Source organism: Adiantum capillus-veneris, chromosome 27 (assembly GCF_014529385.1).
Source record: "Adiantum capillus-veneris isolate H3 chromosome 27, ASM1452938v2, whole genome shotgun sequence".
NCBI lineage: Eukaryota > Viridiplantae > Streptophyta > Polypodiopsida > Polypodiales > Pteridaceae > Adiantum > Adiantum capillus-veneris.
In genome coordinates, this window is record NC_140957.1 from 73,433,633 (window position 1) to 73,450,605 (window position 16,973).

General features: G+C 43.3%; 1 protein-coding gene across 11 annotated transcripts in view; it reads left to right on the forward strand.

The window, feature by feature from the left end:
• The first annotated feature begins 6,830 nt into the window (after positions 1-6,830).
• The window catches only part of LOC147422192 (protein NARROW LEAF 1-like), a 45,462-nt gene continuing 35,319 nt past the window's right edge, over positions 6,831-16,973 (forward strand). For 2 of the 11 annotated variants that reach the window (XM_086502782.1, XM_086502783.1), the window contains exons 1-2: positions 6,833-7,365; positions 8,808-9,324. In XM_086502782.1, coding sequence (XP_086358908.1) covers positions 7,334-7,365; positions 8,808-9,324 — 549 coding nt within the window. In that variant the 5' untranslated portion in view covers positions 6,833-7,333. Of the gene's footprint in view, positions 7,366-7,679; positions 7,809-8,807; positions 9,325-16,973 lie in introns of those variants that run through there. The other 9 variants (XM_086502781.1, XM_086502780.1, XM_086502786.1 and 6 more) reach the window with 9 other exon arrangements.

Genomic DNA, 16,973 nt, shown 5'->3' on the forward strand with positions numbered 1-16,973 from the left:
TATTCCCATGGATAGACTTGGGTAATCCAAAGATGAAATCCATGGATATACTCTCCCATGGTGAATTTGGGATAGGCAATGGCTAGAGTAATCCAGGTTGCTTCCCCCTATCATACTTGGTCTTTTGGCTTACTACACATTTTGAAACATACTCTTGTATGTCCACTTTCATGGTAGGCCAATAGAAGTACGTCTCTACTCCTCGGAGAGTAGGTTGAATACCTCTATGCCCCGCATATGGAGGAGCATGGGATTCATACATAACTTTCTCACGAAGGGAATGGGTAACACATAGCCTATTCCTGTGGAGAAGATAACCATCCTGCAAGGTGAATGGTTCCTCTTTCTTCCCCAAAGCAAGGGCTGACATTATGTCTCTATAGTCAGGGTCAGTAGCTTACTCATCTATCATAGAGGATAGATCATTGTGAGTAGCTATAGACACCGCATTAACTTTGGGTCATCGTGAAAGTGCATCAGCCACTTGATTGTGCTTACCAGCTATGTGAGCAATATGGAAATTAAATTGCGAAAGAAAATTTGCCCACCTCATTTGTTTGTCGGAAAGCTTGGTTTGCGTCATGAAATACTTGAGACTTTGGTGGTCGGTTCGTAGGATAAATGGAGTCCCCGATAGGTAGTGCTTCCATGTGTCTAGGACATGTAGAACATCTAAAAGCTCTTTCTCATAAATGCCCAAGACTCGTTCATAAATATACATAAACTTCGGCTCTCATATGCTATGGCATGCCCTTCTTGAAGCAAAACTGCTCCAAGGCAATCACCACAAGCATCACATTGGACCTCAAATGGCTTTGAGAGATCCAGAAGCACGAGGACTGGTTTAGAAGTAAGCTTCTCTTTGAGCTTTTCAAAAGAATTTTGCTCCTTAGCAGTCCATACAAACTTAACGTTCTTCTTAGTTAAGTCGTGTAGTGGTCCTGCTACTTGAGAGAGAATTTTGCTATGAAGCGTCTATAGTATGCGCACATACCAACAAAGCTTCTTAGCTCATGTAGATTTCTTGGGTTAGGCCATGCTTTTATTACCTCTAACTTTGATGGATCCATTTGGATACCATCTTTAGAGATAATATGACCTAGGTATTGAATCTCTTGAAGGAAGAATTCGCTTTTCTTTTGGTTAAGAAAAAGCTTGTTCTCCCTCAATGCTTGAAAATCACTTGGAGATGTTGCTTATGTTCCTCCAAAGACTTGGAGTAGATGATGATATCATCAAAGAACACTCCAGTGAATTTGCGGTATGGTCTAAAAATTTTCTCCATCAAACGATTGAACGTAGCCGGTGCATTAGTCAAGCCAAAAAGCATGACTAGATATTCATAAAGACCAAACGTTGTGCGAAACGCGGTCTTTAAGATATCTTCATCCACTATCCTTATTTGATGATAGCCACTCTTAAGGTCAATCCTACTGAAGTAGGTCGAGCCTTGTAGTTTATCAAACAGATCTTCTACCCGAGGTACGGGAAATCTGTTTTTGATAGTGATATGGTTTAGTGCTGGATAGTCCACACACATACGGTATGTACCATCTTTTTTTTGCACTAAAAGGACTGGAGAACAAAAGGGAGAGAAACTAGGCCTCACCATCCCTTTGTCTATCAGCTCTTGTACTTGCCTCATGATCTCGTCTTATTGAGCTTGTGAGACTCGATAAGGAGGCTTGTTAGGTGGTGAGCTTCCATGAAGGAGCTCAATACGATGGTCATCATCCCCTCCTTTTTGGAGGTAAGTCCATAGGGATATCATCGATGAGCACATCTTGGAATCCTTTTGAAAAATTAGACAAGTCTAACTCTTCTTGATTCCTACCATTTACATTTGATGAAACATTAGTATCTTTTAGAGACTCTTTGACAAAAATCATGTACGCAGAAACTGAGCTCTTCATTGACTTATCAAAAGCAAGAGGATTTACAAGTGGAATAGTGCGACCATGCTCACTAGCATCTATATACATGTTCTTTCCCCTGTAGGTGAAGTAGATTCTCCTTTCAGGGAACTTCATGTTGGCAGCCATGCGATCAAACCATGGTGCCCCTAGGATAACATCCTCATGTTGGAGAGGAGAGATGAATAAGTCCTCCTTGTTGACATAGCTTTGGACATGAAGCCTCAAATTCCCAATCAAGGGAGTAACGGAGGCTTGTTGTCCCTTGAAAGCTGCATCAGCCACTACTATATCTCCCATCTCAAAAGCTTGAATGCCCAACTTGGTGGCCAACTCCATTGATATGAAGTTAAGAGTAGAGCCAAGGTCAAACAAGATGAAGGCATCATGCTCTCTTACCTTTCCCCAAGCATAGGAAAGTGATGATCCTTTGCAATGAGCATCCTCTTTTGGAGCTTCGATGGTGGAAGCCCTAGGAGTCTCATTGCAAGTATTCTTCTTGGGGCAAGAACGATAGCCATGTCCTTGCTCCCCACACTTGAAACACTTATGGTCCTTGCGAAAAGCTTTAAGCTCTTCAGGAGAGAGTTTGTTTTTACCTTTGTAAACTCCCTTCTCCTTGGACCGATTATTGTTGTTGTTGGAATTGACTTGGGAAGTATTTTGAATATTGGTTTTCCCCTTTGCATCATTTTTGTCTTTGTTTTCCATGGGCTTGACATTACGTCTAGCCCCTTGATGGAAATTGATGCGTGAAGCAACCATGGTGTGATGGATTACTTCGCTAATAGTACCAGGCCGTTAAGAGTTGATGTATTCGGCCATCTCTTCAGGTAATCCCGCACAGAATTGCTGCCTTTGCTCGGCAAAGTCTATCTTTTGAAAGACAGTAGCCTTGAGATGTAAATCCCAAAACTTGTCTACATATTTGTGGATAGACTCATGGGAGAGGAGCTTCAAGCTGCACCATTCGGTAAGCACTTTGTCCTTTGTATCGCTTACAAGGAATTGCTTCATGATGGAAACTCGTAGAGTTTTCCATGTCTTTGGGGCTTCACCATTTCCACGAAGGCTAGCCCACCATTGACGAGCTGATTTTTGGAAGTGCATAGCTACATGGTGTAGCTTAGAGGACTTTGTGAAGCCCTCATCTCCAAAGGCCGCATCAAATTGCTGGATGAAGGCCAACACTTTGTCGGTAGCACCGAAGGTGCCATCATAGGTGAGAAAAGAGATACTCTTTCCTCCCACATTGAACTTCTTTAGCTTTTGTGACCTTCGCCATGCAGGAAATGATTTGCGATGTCTCCCCTCTTGTATTCTCTAGGAGAATAACCATAACTTTCGTCAAAAGAGGAGGAAGGTGAAGAAGAAGGAGAAGAGGGTGACCTCTTCCTAGCCCTTTTCTTCCTTTGTTTCCTCTCTTGCCTTTCAGAGTGATGAGGGGAAGGACTATGTGTTGATCTTTTCCTCTTGGGAGGAGTGGGCGATCGTCTAGACCGCCGTCTTCGTGGAGCCACATCTTCAGAGGAACTTAAACTTTCATTGCTTTCTTGCTCTTTGGATTCCTCCTCTCGAATTGGAGAGAGTCTTCTTTTGGGGGTCTCTTCAAGAGGCCTCCTAAGCTCTCTCTCCTCTTGGAGAGGAAGGGAAATTCCATAAGCACGAAGTTGTTGAGTAACTTCGGCTTGTAAAGCAGAGTTGCCCATAGCTTGTTGCAACCTAGTGACGAGATAATTCACAAACATGGGAGCATCATCATTAGCGCCTTCATGTGCAAAATCAAAGCTATCAATGTTTATTCTACTCTCTTGATTATTGTCATCCATGTTAACAAAATTTATGTATGTACTTAGTGTATGCTTTGGCAATTCAAAACCTTAGTTGCCACTCTTCTTAGCCTTTGAATATCGGCTCTTAAGTATCTACACCCACGGCTCGAAGTGGTTAATTATAGAGAGTATAGGAGTAGGTCTAACATAGCAGAGTTGCCAAGGGCTAGCTCCTTTTGGAATTCTTATGGCTCAATAATGGTAAAGCCGTAGGCAAGTCTAAAAAGACTCCATTATTAAGTCCAAAGCTCCTGAGGTGTGCACCATCCCCCACATAGTGGGCTCAACAAAACCGATAATAGATCCCAGTTCCACTTACCCTAATATAATTAACAACATCAACCATTTATAGGCTACTTAAAGACCTCTCTTCTTAAGCAAGAAAAGAGAAACCAAATGCTCTGATACCAATGTAATGAAATTGGCCTATTTAATTTGAGAGTAGCGGAAATTAATGAGAGTACTTTTGAGAAATGACTTTGTGAGCATAGCGGGTGAACATAATTGAAGATAGCAACATAATCATAGCAATTAGTTAACTTGGCATGAACAATACTTTTGTAAGAGAGAGAATTTAGAGAACATGACAACAGTTGAGGACCGGATTTATGTGGAGCCGGTCCCCCCTCCAATAGGCATTTGTATTATGATTTCTCCCATTAAGAGAGACTTGTTACAATACAATCTTTGTGTTCCTTGTGACCTAGGTGATGCAATGAAGATGGAAAGCTTCATGCATCACAAACATAACATAAACTTGAAGAAAGCTTTAACTATCCCAATCCTCAGTCCCAAGACCTCAAACACCTTCGAAGGTGGAGAGAGCTAGTAGGGAATGAGGGTAGGCCCTTGTAGCTCATGCTTGAAGCTCATTGGACCCCTCCAGGCCTAGCCAATCACAAACAGGAGGCATTACAAGCAGCAAGGGTAGCCTTGAGACAAGTGTCCCCCTTTCCCCTTTGAGAGAGAGGGCTAGATAAATGCTAAATCAATTAATTAAATCTCCTAAATTATTATTGGACCCCTTGGGTGGCCAACCAATAGGCTTCAGGCACACCATGAGGGCAACATGAGGAGGAACTTGACAAGTGTCCCTTTTGCTTTCTTTGTACCATGCATGTCTTGTGAGAGTGTGTAGGTGTTCCCTCTCATCCCCCCTCATGTAGGGCTCGTCCCCTCCTTGTAGGGATTGAATCTTTGCCTTTTTGACACCTCAACCCCTCATGCATAGGCCCACTTCCCACCACAAGCTTGGCTCATAAGCACTTTAAGCTTGGGGTTGGTTCTCACCTCAAGTGCAACCCTAGCATCTCAAGCATGTCAAACACCTCAAGCATCTCAAGCACCTTAGTCATCAAGCATGACAAGTAGGACAAGCACCTCGAGCTGGGTCGGGTTCCCGTGCCTCAAGCTCAACACTAGCTTACCTAAGGTCAAAGGCCTTTTAAACACATTATTGGAGGTCTTCCATGAAGCTAACCTAAGGTCTTATGCTCCATTTGTTAGCCTTGCTCTTTGATAGACTATCTCTCATTTGGGCCCCTCTACCATTGGCCCCATGTTGAGATAGATCTATAAGCACATGTCTATATCTTAACACTTGTTCCCGTTTATTCTCCCACATTAAGTGATCAATTTAATATGAGAAAATCATTTGGGTTGGTTAGATATTAGATATTAGATTTTATGGCATATATACTCTTGTCTTCACACTTTGCTCTTGACAACATATAAAATCTATCCATCGTATCATAGCAATGTGTGGATTAGAGTAGTTTGCTATCATTTTAATCTATGGTAAGCAATTCGTTTTCAGGATGTGTGCGGTCTATCTAGGAAGGTGCAGAACCTCTGGCTGTGACATTTTGTGATGAAAATCACAAACACTTTAAGAAAAAGCGTTTATGAAAAATTATCAACTCTCTTTCTAAAGATGAGTGAAAATCTAAGAGCCTTCGTGACGCTCACAAACCCTCTCCCCTATTGTGCTTGAGGTTTGCTTATTTTCGTAGGCGGGTTTGTGATGAAAATTTTACCAATTTATATTCAATTTCACTTAAAAAGAGAAATTAAGAACACTAAACTTTCAGCTATGAAACCTCAATGTTCATACAAGCACAAATCCCAATCAAAACCCAAACCTTTTTCATGGTATCATGTAGCCTCACCCCCAATTACATAGTTGTAGCATCAAAAAGTTGAAAGGAATACACGAGCTTCCACCTTCACGGCGACTATTTTTTGATTTTGCAGAGATTTATGAGCTTTTAAAATTTTAATTACACACACCATTTTGGTAAGGAGAAACCCTAATTCACTCCCTCACAAACTCAAATACAAGATTGCGAAGAGACGGGACTGCATCACACATAGATTGGATAACCATAGAAGCTAGTTCATAGTAGTGATAAATTGCAGGTTTTTCCACTAAATAGCAGCCCTCTCTTTCGTCCCCACGAAATTTTCAGCTAATGTGTCAATTTTTAGGCCATTTTTTCACTTTGGACAAAAACTAGACCATTTTCAGCTCATTATTTATCCAAAGAAACCATTTTTGATGCGAAAAAATCCCAAACAAGTTAAAAAAAACCCTAAAATCATGGGATCACTCGCATAAGCATAAAAAACATAAATGTGCATCAATATTCCATTTTGGGTCACTTTCTATGCAATTTTATACGACACTTGTTAGTTAATATTTTTAACAATTTTTGTCCGCATCAATCTTTATAGGCGAGATGAGTGTGCCACCATGAAACATTTGCATATGTACATCTCAAAACCAAATTAGACATCTTATTAAATAAAAAAACACACAAAGGTGCCACATCCATATCCACTATTCCCCAAATAAGTATCTACATGATAGCGACAACAGTAGCCACTCTAGCAAAAATAGTGCGACCTAGTGGTGAGGTTTACCCTCACTAAACCCACTAGCCCCGGGACTACTCAGCTCTTATGGAAAGGTCTTGAGCGATTTGCAATCGCCAATGGACCTACTTTGACTTTGTGGAGTGGAGATTCTAGACAAGACGATCGGAATAATTGGATGGGATACGGTTCAGTCTTCACTATAGCGCTCTCCAACAGTACGTCGGGCCCGACACACAAACCACAAACCGGTGGCATACGCAACACGGTTCTCTCTCTCACACACACAGCCGCATAGTACATACATTCCTTTCGCTGCGCAGTGCGCGCGAGCCGCATCAAAAGAGCGCCGCACACTCAACAAAAGCGCCCACATCCTACAATACCTCTGCTGTGAATGATTGGTGAAGCGCCCAACGTCAGCCTTTCTCCGCATAAAACGTGTCAGGCTCAGGTTCATTTGACCTTACAAGCTCCCCATTATTCTATGTAGTGGGCACTTTCTCTTTTGTTCTCCCTTTCTTTCTGCTTTTTTAATGGGCCTCCTCAAAGTGCCTTTTCTGCTGAATGTCGAAGTCGTGCTCATTTTCACCAGGAGAGAACACGTATGAGCAGGGAACAATGATGAGCAGGAACATTCTAGCGGAGAAGGCCCTGCTTTTGGGCTCTGTAGAGCAGCGGGAGAAGTCGTCTTGGTTTCTCCAATAGCCAGCCATGGACTCTGACACAGCCAAGCAACAATTTGGGTTAGTGCCCTGCTTATTCATGAGTTCCTGTGTGTATTTATCTCATCAATCATGTAGACATGTGCATAAGGATGGTATCTTTTGAGTTCTTTGCATGTAACTTGTATGATTGCTCCGTGCATGCAAGAAGGCCTTCATGTTTGTCTCTCCAATCATGCTTTGACAGTTAACAACCATTCAAGTTCACTTGCATGAATGCCCTGCTATTTATGTTTTAATGGATCTAGTCACTTAATGCCCATGCCCTCTATGTGAGCTTGTATTTGTGAACCATTGTGCATGCGTCGATACATTTAATCATTCGATCTCTTTGCTATTAAGTTCTTAAATTTTGTTTCGGTGATTTGTGCTTCTACAGTTTATCTTGATCATTACAAACTGAATCCAAATTATGATCTTTGCGTTCTACCGACATCTTCCCTTCATATACTATAGCATCCTAGGTTTGTTTTCCACGTGCTGGTCTAATTCATGGATGCCAGCATTGTTCACCGGTGGCTTAGGGTCTTGGCTATTGTACGTATATGAATGTTGAGGACGAGAAATGATCAGAGAAAAGAAATCAGATGTTTTGACAGCGAACTGTCAATTTGATACTTGTTTTTGTTATGACATTTCCTTACTTTCTGGCTTATGTATCAAGATGTGCAGTTGCTAGGTGGATATCTGAACTCACACTCTTGATCATCAAAATATGTTTTAATGGTGCTTTTGTGCCACTATACATGTATGAGTTTTACACGTTTTAGTAATGATAAGTGAATTACAGAGGATTTCAACAAATAAACTTGAGGGTCTGTCTATGGAAGCACATTTAAGAGAGAATGTTGAAGATGGAAACTTTCATACTCATTAAGTACACTTGATTTGTGCCATGTAATTGCTTTAAGTGATGTTTGTGGGTGAAGATGCACAATGACATCCCCTGAATCATATGGATTACCATCACCTGTCAACTTTTTGGTGCTGTCCAGTGTATTAAATGATGTTCCTTGACTTTGTCGTAAGATAAATAATAAAAAGAAAAGTTGGTTTGATGGATTTTCGCTTGGACAAATTGAATTTTTTGTAGACTAGATTCATATATATATATTTTTCCAACCTCTGCACTAGATTGTTCGAGGCATGCTGCTTGCAAACATGCCTTTGATGTTTTTTCTGCACAAATTTTGAAGTACTTGCTTTTTCATTTTGTGCATGCAAATTAGGACCGATTGAAGGTGCTTGTATGCTTGCACAGGCATGATATAAGGGTACTGATTGAGTTTCTTTTAAACACTTGTCAATGTATGGAAGTGGAAATATTGAGTCCTGACTTCAAGGTGTCTTCGTGCATGTATTGTGGCACTTGTTGATGAGAAATCAGGCTTGTGTATGCTTGCACATGCATGTCAGAGAGGCCGGGTGCCTTTGTTGCTTACACCAGAATGCTACTTTTGCAGGCAGTGTGGGGAGATGCATGGCAGCAAAATTTTTTACTCTGGAGGGTGTTGCTCTTCTCCAGTTTCAGAAGAATCTACTCTGGATTGTGAAATCTCCCTTTGCACTGGTGGTCGAAACCACCAACCGATCATTGAGTGTGCACCATCACCATCATCAGCAGCACTCACAAATCAATGCTCAGAAAGTAGTGCAGCGTATTTTCTATGGCCTCCTGTTTATCGCCCTCATGGCAGCGCAGGAGAACGAGCAAATTATTTCCAAGGTCTTCAAAAGGCTGTGGAGTTTGGATCGATTGAGAGGATCTTAAAAGGTCCGCAAGCATCAACGCTTCTGGACCTCATGACCATACGAGCATACAATAGCAAGCTACTACGTCAAGTTAGTCTTGGAACAGCAGTTGGATTTCGAACTAGGAAGGGTGTGCTAACAAATATTCCAGCAATTATCGTATTTGTTGCCCACAAGGTTCACAAGGCTTGGCTGCGTGAAAGTGAAACACTTCCCACGCATCTCGAGGTAATCCCTTCAATTTGTCCCTTCATGAGCTCTTGCTTTTCGGTTTCTTTTGATTGTAAGTAGGAAAGATTAGACTGACCTCCTTAGATGGTTGCTTTTGTTTAAGAGCAACATGACCCTTGTGACATGCCTGCTCTGTGCTACGAAAACTTTAACTGTCAAAAGTGGTTCAAGGAGCCTTGACTTGAGTGCCTGAGTAGTTTTGACTCAGGTTAAAAGGGTGAAGTATATGGTAAAATGGATGTCTGGCTTCAAAGCCTTCAGCTTGAGGTATGGGCTTCGTTGTTCTTGCTATCTGCGTTTTGAGTCTTGCCTGAGCACGTGCCACAGTTTTCTCATTAACCATGCCCGAGACCACCAAGTAGTTTTTTGATTGTTACTGGAACAATCTAGAAAAATGTGAATGGATATACTCTATTTAGTGCCTGCTTCTAGCTCCTATTACTACTCACACTTTTATGCATTTTTGGTTGGTCACATGCCCCATTTGGCATGTAAAAGGATTGAGGGTTTTGTTTTGCTTCATCAAAGCTGCTAAATGCTCTTAATTTTTGGAAGTTGACTAAGAGCTTGCAAAGGCCCCAAGGACACTACTCCCACTATGAGGACTACAAGGCCTACCAATTGGGGAGGACTGCAACTTTGGAGTAGGAAAGGCAAGCACTGAATACTCAGGGTTGCAGTTTAGCTGCACCTGCAACCACTACCGAGTTTGTGCCTTGATGTGAAGGCTGGGCTACCTCGACATAATGAGACTCGAGTTCTTGCATGTTTATTTACTTCAATATAATCACCAAGGATGGAAGAAGATATTCAGCGAGTGGCCCTAGAATGCAATGTTTGCATCACTTCTTCGACTTGATTTGTGAGCAACATATGGCGACAAAGAAAATTGATATTCAATCAGCCTATAAGATTTGAACCTTGGCACCGTTTGGATAACCATCTTTCCCTTATCCTTGGAGACATCGATCAGCTTGGAGGAGGCATTGGACTAGGTACAGGTGGTGGGGTGGAGATTGAAGAAGATCTAGTGGTAGACCCACTGGAGGAGGATGCTCGCCTTGTTGATGTGCAGAGTATTCCTTATTGCTACGAGTCTTGACCATGCAAGGATGCCTTCCCTTGTGCAAACGGAGTGTTGTAGACTTATCTTCAAGGCAGCTTTTCTATGCCCTCTTCAGTGCACCACGCATGAACCCGATATACATTTGTTCGCTTTTTCTGACGCTCAATGCGCATGGTTCCAAGCGCAATGGCAGGTGTCTTGTTCCAAGAGTGTAAAGTGAGGCATAGTAGAAAAGGTGATGATCAAGTCTGCTACTGCGAGCAAACCTTCTCTCTGGACCGGGCAGCCACTAGATCTTGGATCTACTGCTATAGGTCTCCTTCGTATCGTCCTATCGTTGTCCTATCGTCCTATCGTCCTTTTGTGTGTTGACCGCCCACCGTATGGGCCTTGGTTGTGATACCAGCAAAAGGGGGAGGGGGGAGCATGAGAGTGAAGCGCTAGGGAGAGAGGGATCACTACCAAAAATGGAGAGAGAGAGAGAGAGAGAGAGAGAGAGAGAGAGAGAGAGAGAGAGAGAGAGAGAGAGAGAGAGAGAGAGAGAGAGAGAGAGAGAGAGAGAGAGAGAGAGAGAGAGAGAGAGAGAGAGAGAGAGAGAGAGAGAGAGAGAGAGAGCAATTGCTAGAACGCCAGAGAGAGGAGAGAGAAAATGCTAGGGAGAGCAGTAGACCCAAAAAGTTGGCTATATCTGCAAATGACATGATGAATGAAGTACAAGGGGATGGGGTCCCTATATCGGGACTCCCAAATATTTTCTTGCTCTCATCCCAACACATAAATCAATGGGATGTCCAATAAATATGCCACATCATCTCGACTAATAATAAACTGCCCAAGGGACCGAATTTGGTCCTCGGCTAGGCATAGAAGGGGAAAATGCAGATAACTAGAGACTTTGACCCTGGAAACCCTAGGAACAAGGGTCCCTCCTCGTGCGAGCCTATCGGGTCGGCATAACACATAACTAGTACTGTCGAGAAGGCACGCCTACCTTAGGTACTGCCAAGCACATCCACAAAACAGTCCCCACTCCCTAAATTGCTCCTCGGAGATAGTGGAGCCTCCATCGGACAGAAGTAGTAACTCTTCAACTCCCCCTCTCAGCTCTTGGATGGGGAACCAATCCATGGGAGTTGGCATGAGGGGATAATGTCGTTTGTGGTAGAGGTTTGGTGAAGATTTCAGCAGGGTTATTTGACGTAGGACAACTTTAGTCAAAGACAGCCATCCTTGATCTTCTCACGGACAAAATGGTACTTTTATCTCTATATGCTTGGTTTGGGAATGGCTTACAACTCTAGTTGTCAGAGTAGATCGTGGTTGTTTGCTGCGGCAAGCCAATCTCTAAAAGTAGCCTCCATAACCACACTGACTCGCACGTAGCACTAGAAACAGTCTGATACTCAGCCTCTCTAGATGATAAGGCAATTGTAGGTTTCTTCTTACTTCACCATGAAATTGCTCGTCCCAAATGAAAAGTGGTAGTTGACCATTGTCCATCCGGATCACCGCCCCAATATGAATCACTCTATCTTCAAAGATTGTTCCTGAGGTCTGTACCTTAGGTACATACCATATGCCCAATGACTTTGACTACTTCAAATACTTCAAGATCTGGAGAGCTTGCTTCACATGTGACTTGGGGGGTCTTTGCATAAATAAAGGTGGAAGTCCCACTGAGAACTGATGTCAAACCGGGTGTTTAGCACCCAAATAAGGGAACCGACACACTTCTGATACTTTGTAGCATTTGCTACGTCTAAGGGGTCATTCTATGACAACTCTTGGTCGGGATCCATAGGAGAAGAGAGAGGTTTGCACTCGGTCGTACCACATGCTTCCATCAACTCTTGGACATAGCGGTGCTGAGGGAGAAAGATGTCCCCCTTTGTTTGCCATATTTCCGGTCCAAGAAAGTAGTGAAGCAAGCCAAGATTTGTCATCTCAAACTCTTTTGTGAAGGTTTCCATAGTACCGCGTATATGAGTGTCATAGCTATGTGTGATCACAAGATTGTCCACTGTAACAGGCTTGGGCACCCCAAGTCGCACGACACACGAGAGTATCACTGAAAAATACTTCACGACTTTAAAATTTGAGTCAATGCAGCCCGACGTAGTTTCGTGCTCAGAGGTATTGGCCCCAAAATTTGGCGCCCCTTTCGGTATTTATTTTTTGTATTAATGCTTGAGCAAAGTACAACACCCGTGGGATCTTTATTCTCAGACTTTGCGCCTAGATGCTCTGTAGAGTGAGGCCCCAAGGGTCTATTTATTCTTACAAGGGATGCCCCAAAAGTAGAGCCCCAAAATCTCTTAGTTCAAAAGCAATTAATCCCAAAAGCATCTGGTCCAAAAATTGCCCAAAAAACAGCCAGCGCAATTGGCGGAAAAATCCGTACAACTGTCCACGTGGCATGTCAAGCCATTGTCAGCGCTTTTTGCGGAGCAACCATACGGCAGCCACGTCAGCAGTCTATGCAATTTGCGGGACCTCCGTACAGCCTGCCACGTCACCTGTCTTGCCACGTCCTTCGTCCTGCCATGGGTGGTCATGCCATGTCATCAATTGTGACATCCACATAGAGGATAATAAGAGTCGCCAATTCTCCCTTTCTGAAAAGATATGAAGAACAATGAAAGGAACACCGTAGGAGAAAATAGTCAATCTTTTGGTACCACGCTCAACAGGCTTGCTTCAGTCCATAAAGAGCCTTCCACAACGTGTAAACCTTGTCGATCGATCTTGGATATGAGAATCCTAGAGGTTGCTCGACATACACCTCCTCCTCTAAGTCGTCGTTGAGAAAGGCTGACACGACATTCATCTGAAACACGGTCCATCCAAAATGGGATGCTAGAGAAAAAATTGTTCGAATAGTTGCCATCCTTGTGGTCTGTGCAAAGGTCTCTTCATAGTCCACACCCAATCTCTGAGAAAAGCCCTTTGCAATGAGCCGTGCCTTGTGCTTATCCAACGACCCATTTGATTTGTACTTCGTCTTCTAGACCCACTTGACACCAATAACCTTCTACTTTGCTGGCCGCAAAACCAACTCCCATGTCTTATTCCTCTTGATGGAATGAAGCTCTTTTTACACGGCCTTCTTCCATTTTGGTTGTGAAAGGGCCTTCTCAACTGTAAGAGGTTCTTTGTCCTTTGTGAGTGAGGACATCAAAGCATAACTCACATGTAATAAAGTCCCATCTGTCTTGGCATTCTGAAGCGAGACAATCATGTAGTATCCACCTCATGCCAATCTCGTGGAAAATCTCAAGTAACTGCATCTCACCAAGTCTTCAATAGCCACTTCGGTAACTTGTCGGGTTTGCCCCGAGAAAAGGGAGCTATTGGTACATCCTCCTCAACATTACACCCTATTGAGGACAGCTATCAGCTGCATCATCATGCATTAGTGCATCCTCCTCCGAAGCCTGAGGGATAGGAACGGGAGAAGAGGGCTCATCAACCTCAAGAGGCTAATCATCAACAAGGATAGTCCAGTTAGTGGTGGTAACTGTTGTCGCAACTGTCTCCGCCCACAAAGACTTTGGCATGTCTCGATGCCATTGAAGTGGATAGCAAGAGAGGAGCACGCTTTTGAAGGTCTTAAACTTGCAATGTGTGCAACACCTGTTGTGTCACGTGACACATCGAACCCTATGTGTCCGTGGACAAGCTATAGCATGACCAGGGTTCAGTTCAGTCAAGTCAGTCTAGAATAGGAAGTGGATCTGGCACTTTTGTGAGTTTGTTCGTAGACCGTGCATGTCCAGACATATCCTCTGGTTGCACACAACATGATCATGAGCATTACCATCAGAATCCATGAGAATCCATCAGGAGCATTTTCCAGTGCATTAAACCTATTTCCCCTATTTTTGACATTTTTCACTTATTTATTAAGTGACTTTTGTTGGGAAAGCGGGTAGGGCAAATTCCATAAGATAATATATAAGGAAACCAGGGCTAGCATTCCACGACAGAAGAGGCAACAGGAGCATTGCTCAACATGCAACTTCTCAAGCAAGATCACTAAGACCCCTGGTGTTTTTCCCCTCAAGGTTAAGCATCAGCGATTTTCAGCAAGGAACCACCAGCGTTTTCACCCCCTTAAACCTGGCGATTTCAGCCCAATGAACCAGCGTTTTTAGGAGACAGCAGACCTGCGTTTTTCAGCCATAAAAACCAGCAAGTAAAGTCAGCAGTTCAGCGTTTTTGGACACCAGCAGCCAACGTTTTTCATAGACAACAGCCAGCGTTTTATGACCATGACCAGCGTGTTTAGACAACAAGAATCAGCGTTTTCTGCAGCATGACATCAGCGTTTCCAGTAGCATGAATGGTAGCAGATCAGCCCCGTCATCGTCGACAGTTGCAGATTCGCAAGCATTTCCAAGCATTCAGTTTTCAGCCCTAGTCTCGTCATCGTCGGCACCACCGTCAGCCTCGACATAGCATCACTTAGATTTGCATCAGCATCTTGTACCAGATTGTGCAATCAATAGTAGACCACTCTCGCCACCGAGAGGGGGGCCCTTGGAGGAGGGTTTGACAACTCTCTGGTGTCGTATTCTTCTCTCTCTCTCTCTCTCTCTCAGACTCATGCACCTTCATTCACAGTGTCTATTCACTTATTTTGTGTCCATTGCACTCTCTCACTAAAGGAACGGAAGGCTCTCCCTTCCGTAAGTAAAAGGAACCTTGAGCACAGTTCGGAGCACTCATCTTGAGCAAAGTTCAACATTCACTTCCGCTGCCCCTTACATTGGTATCAGAGCTTTGGTAGTGTTCTGTATCACTCAAGGAGAGACCACAAGAACCACATAATTTTTTTTGCTTGTTGCGGTTGCATGTAACCCAAGTCTACTTGGGCGTGTCGATTCCTAATCGTGTTTTTGAAGAGTGACAGGAAACCCAAGAAAGAAGGGCTTGTCCAGTCTCCTTGTGTCTCTTTTCACTCATTGAGAGCGGACCGTGCACTTAGCGGCCGGCCAATCGACGTGAGGTGGGAAAAAGCAACCTTGGTGTGAGTGCAAAGCCGCCGAGGGGTGCGCCCGCGGAAAAGAGCAGAACTCGGGTGAAGAGAAGATCCTTCTCTAACACAGATTGCAAGCTAAAGAAGAACCTCAAGACCCTCAAGAACCTCAAGACTCAAGACCCTCAAGAACCTCAAGCCTCAAGACCCTCAAGAACTCAAGAACCTCAAGAACCTCAAGAACCAAGACCCACAAGAACCCAAGTTCCTCGTGAACTTAAGAACCCACGATCTCAGAGTATTGTCATCACCCGAAGCGGAATGGATACTTTGCTTGGAGGTGGTGAGCATGAAAGTAGCGAAGAAGAATCTCCCCACCAAGGAGGTTTTACTGACCCTCTCATTTCCCCATCTATGCCAAGGATTGCACTAATTCTTATGGAGACTTTCGACAAGAGGATGATGGACAGGAAGTTAGAAAGCGAAGAAAGAATAGCAGCCATAAGAGCGGAAATATGAAGAAAGAATGGCAGCCATAGAGCGAGAGAGCGAGCAAGCACGCTTGGAAGCCAAAGAAAGACACACAGAATTTGATCGCGAGAACAAAGAAAGATAAGCAGCATTTGATCGCGAGAACAAAGCAAGACAAGAGAGGGGCGACCAACACATAAAAGAGTTGTGGCGATTTTTTTCTATTGTGCAGGCGCAGTTTGAAAAGGATCAAGAAAAGGAGACTTTCTCAGTCTCTTCTTCTCTGAAGCATGACGCACATGATTTGCATGATAATGACAAGCATGATGGATTGCATGATAATGATAAGCATGATCAAGATGTGATTATTCACGAGCATGATGATTTGCATGATCAAGATGTGATTTGCAGGAAGAAACTGTGATTGTTCACAAGAATGATGGTTTAGTTGATACTTGTTCTAGTGAAGCTAACCTCATTGCAGATTTGATCGATCACGAAGAACCGATTTTGGCTCTTGAGTCGAGTTCCAAGGAACCCCCACATGAAGTATTATGGTTCGAATGATTAGTCAGCACGCATTGTTCGAGAATTTCATTCGTGATGCTTTCCTGTATTTTAGTCACTGCCCTTATGTGATCCCTTTTCACAGGCATGCCGTGTTGCACGATGAGCACGAATCACTCATGAATGAGCATGGATGTATGCGGAACTCTCATGAAAAGATGAAATGTTTGCACTCAAGGAATTCACATTCCATGTCTCTTCCTTGGCATGACACTGTCTCAGAAAGAGTTGATCATCAAGCATCGGCATTTCCATTGTGATTTGCCAGAGTTGATTGAGTTAGATCAGAAAGTCAAGATTCGACCCATTGTTTGCGTCTGTTTGATGAACGGTTTGGCACTCCGTCACTTTGTTCATCTGCATTGCATGCACAGTTTTTCCGAAAGAATAGTATTTTTCCAGTCACTTTACATGGAATGGGCATGTTCATGTTTTTGTGTTGGAAGTGGTTTCAGGAATTTTCAGCCATGGAGATTCTTGAAGAAGGTAGACGCATGACTAAAGACGAAGTTGAAGCATTGAAGGAGCCACAGATGACTTTGTGTCGCTTTTGGCGCGGCTCAA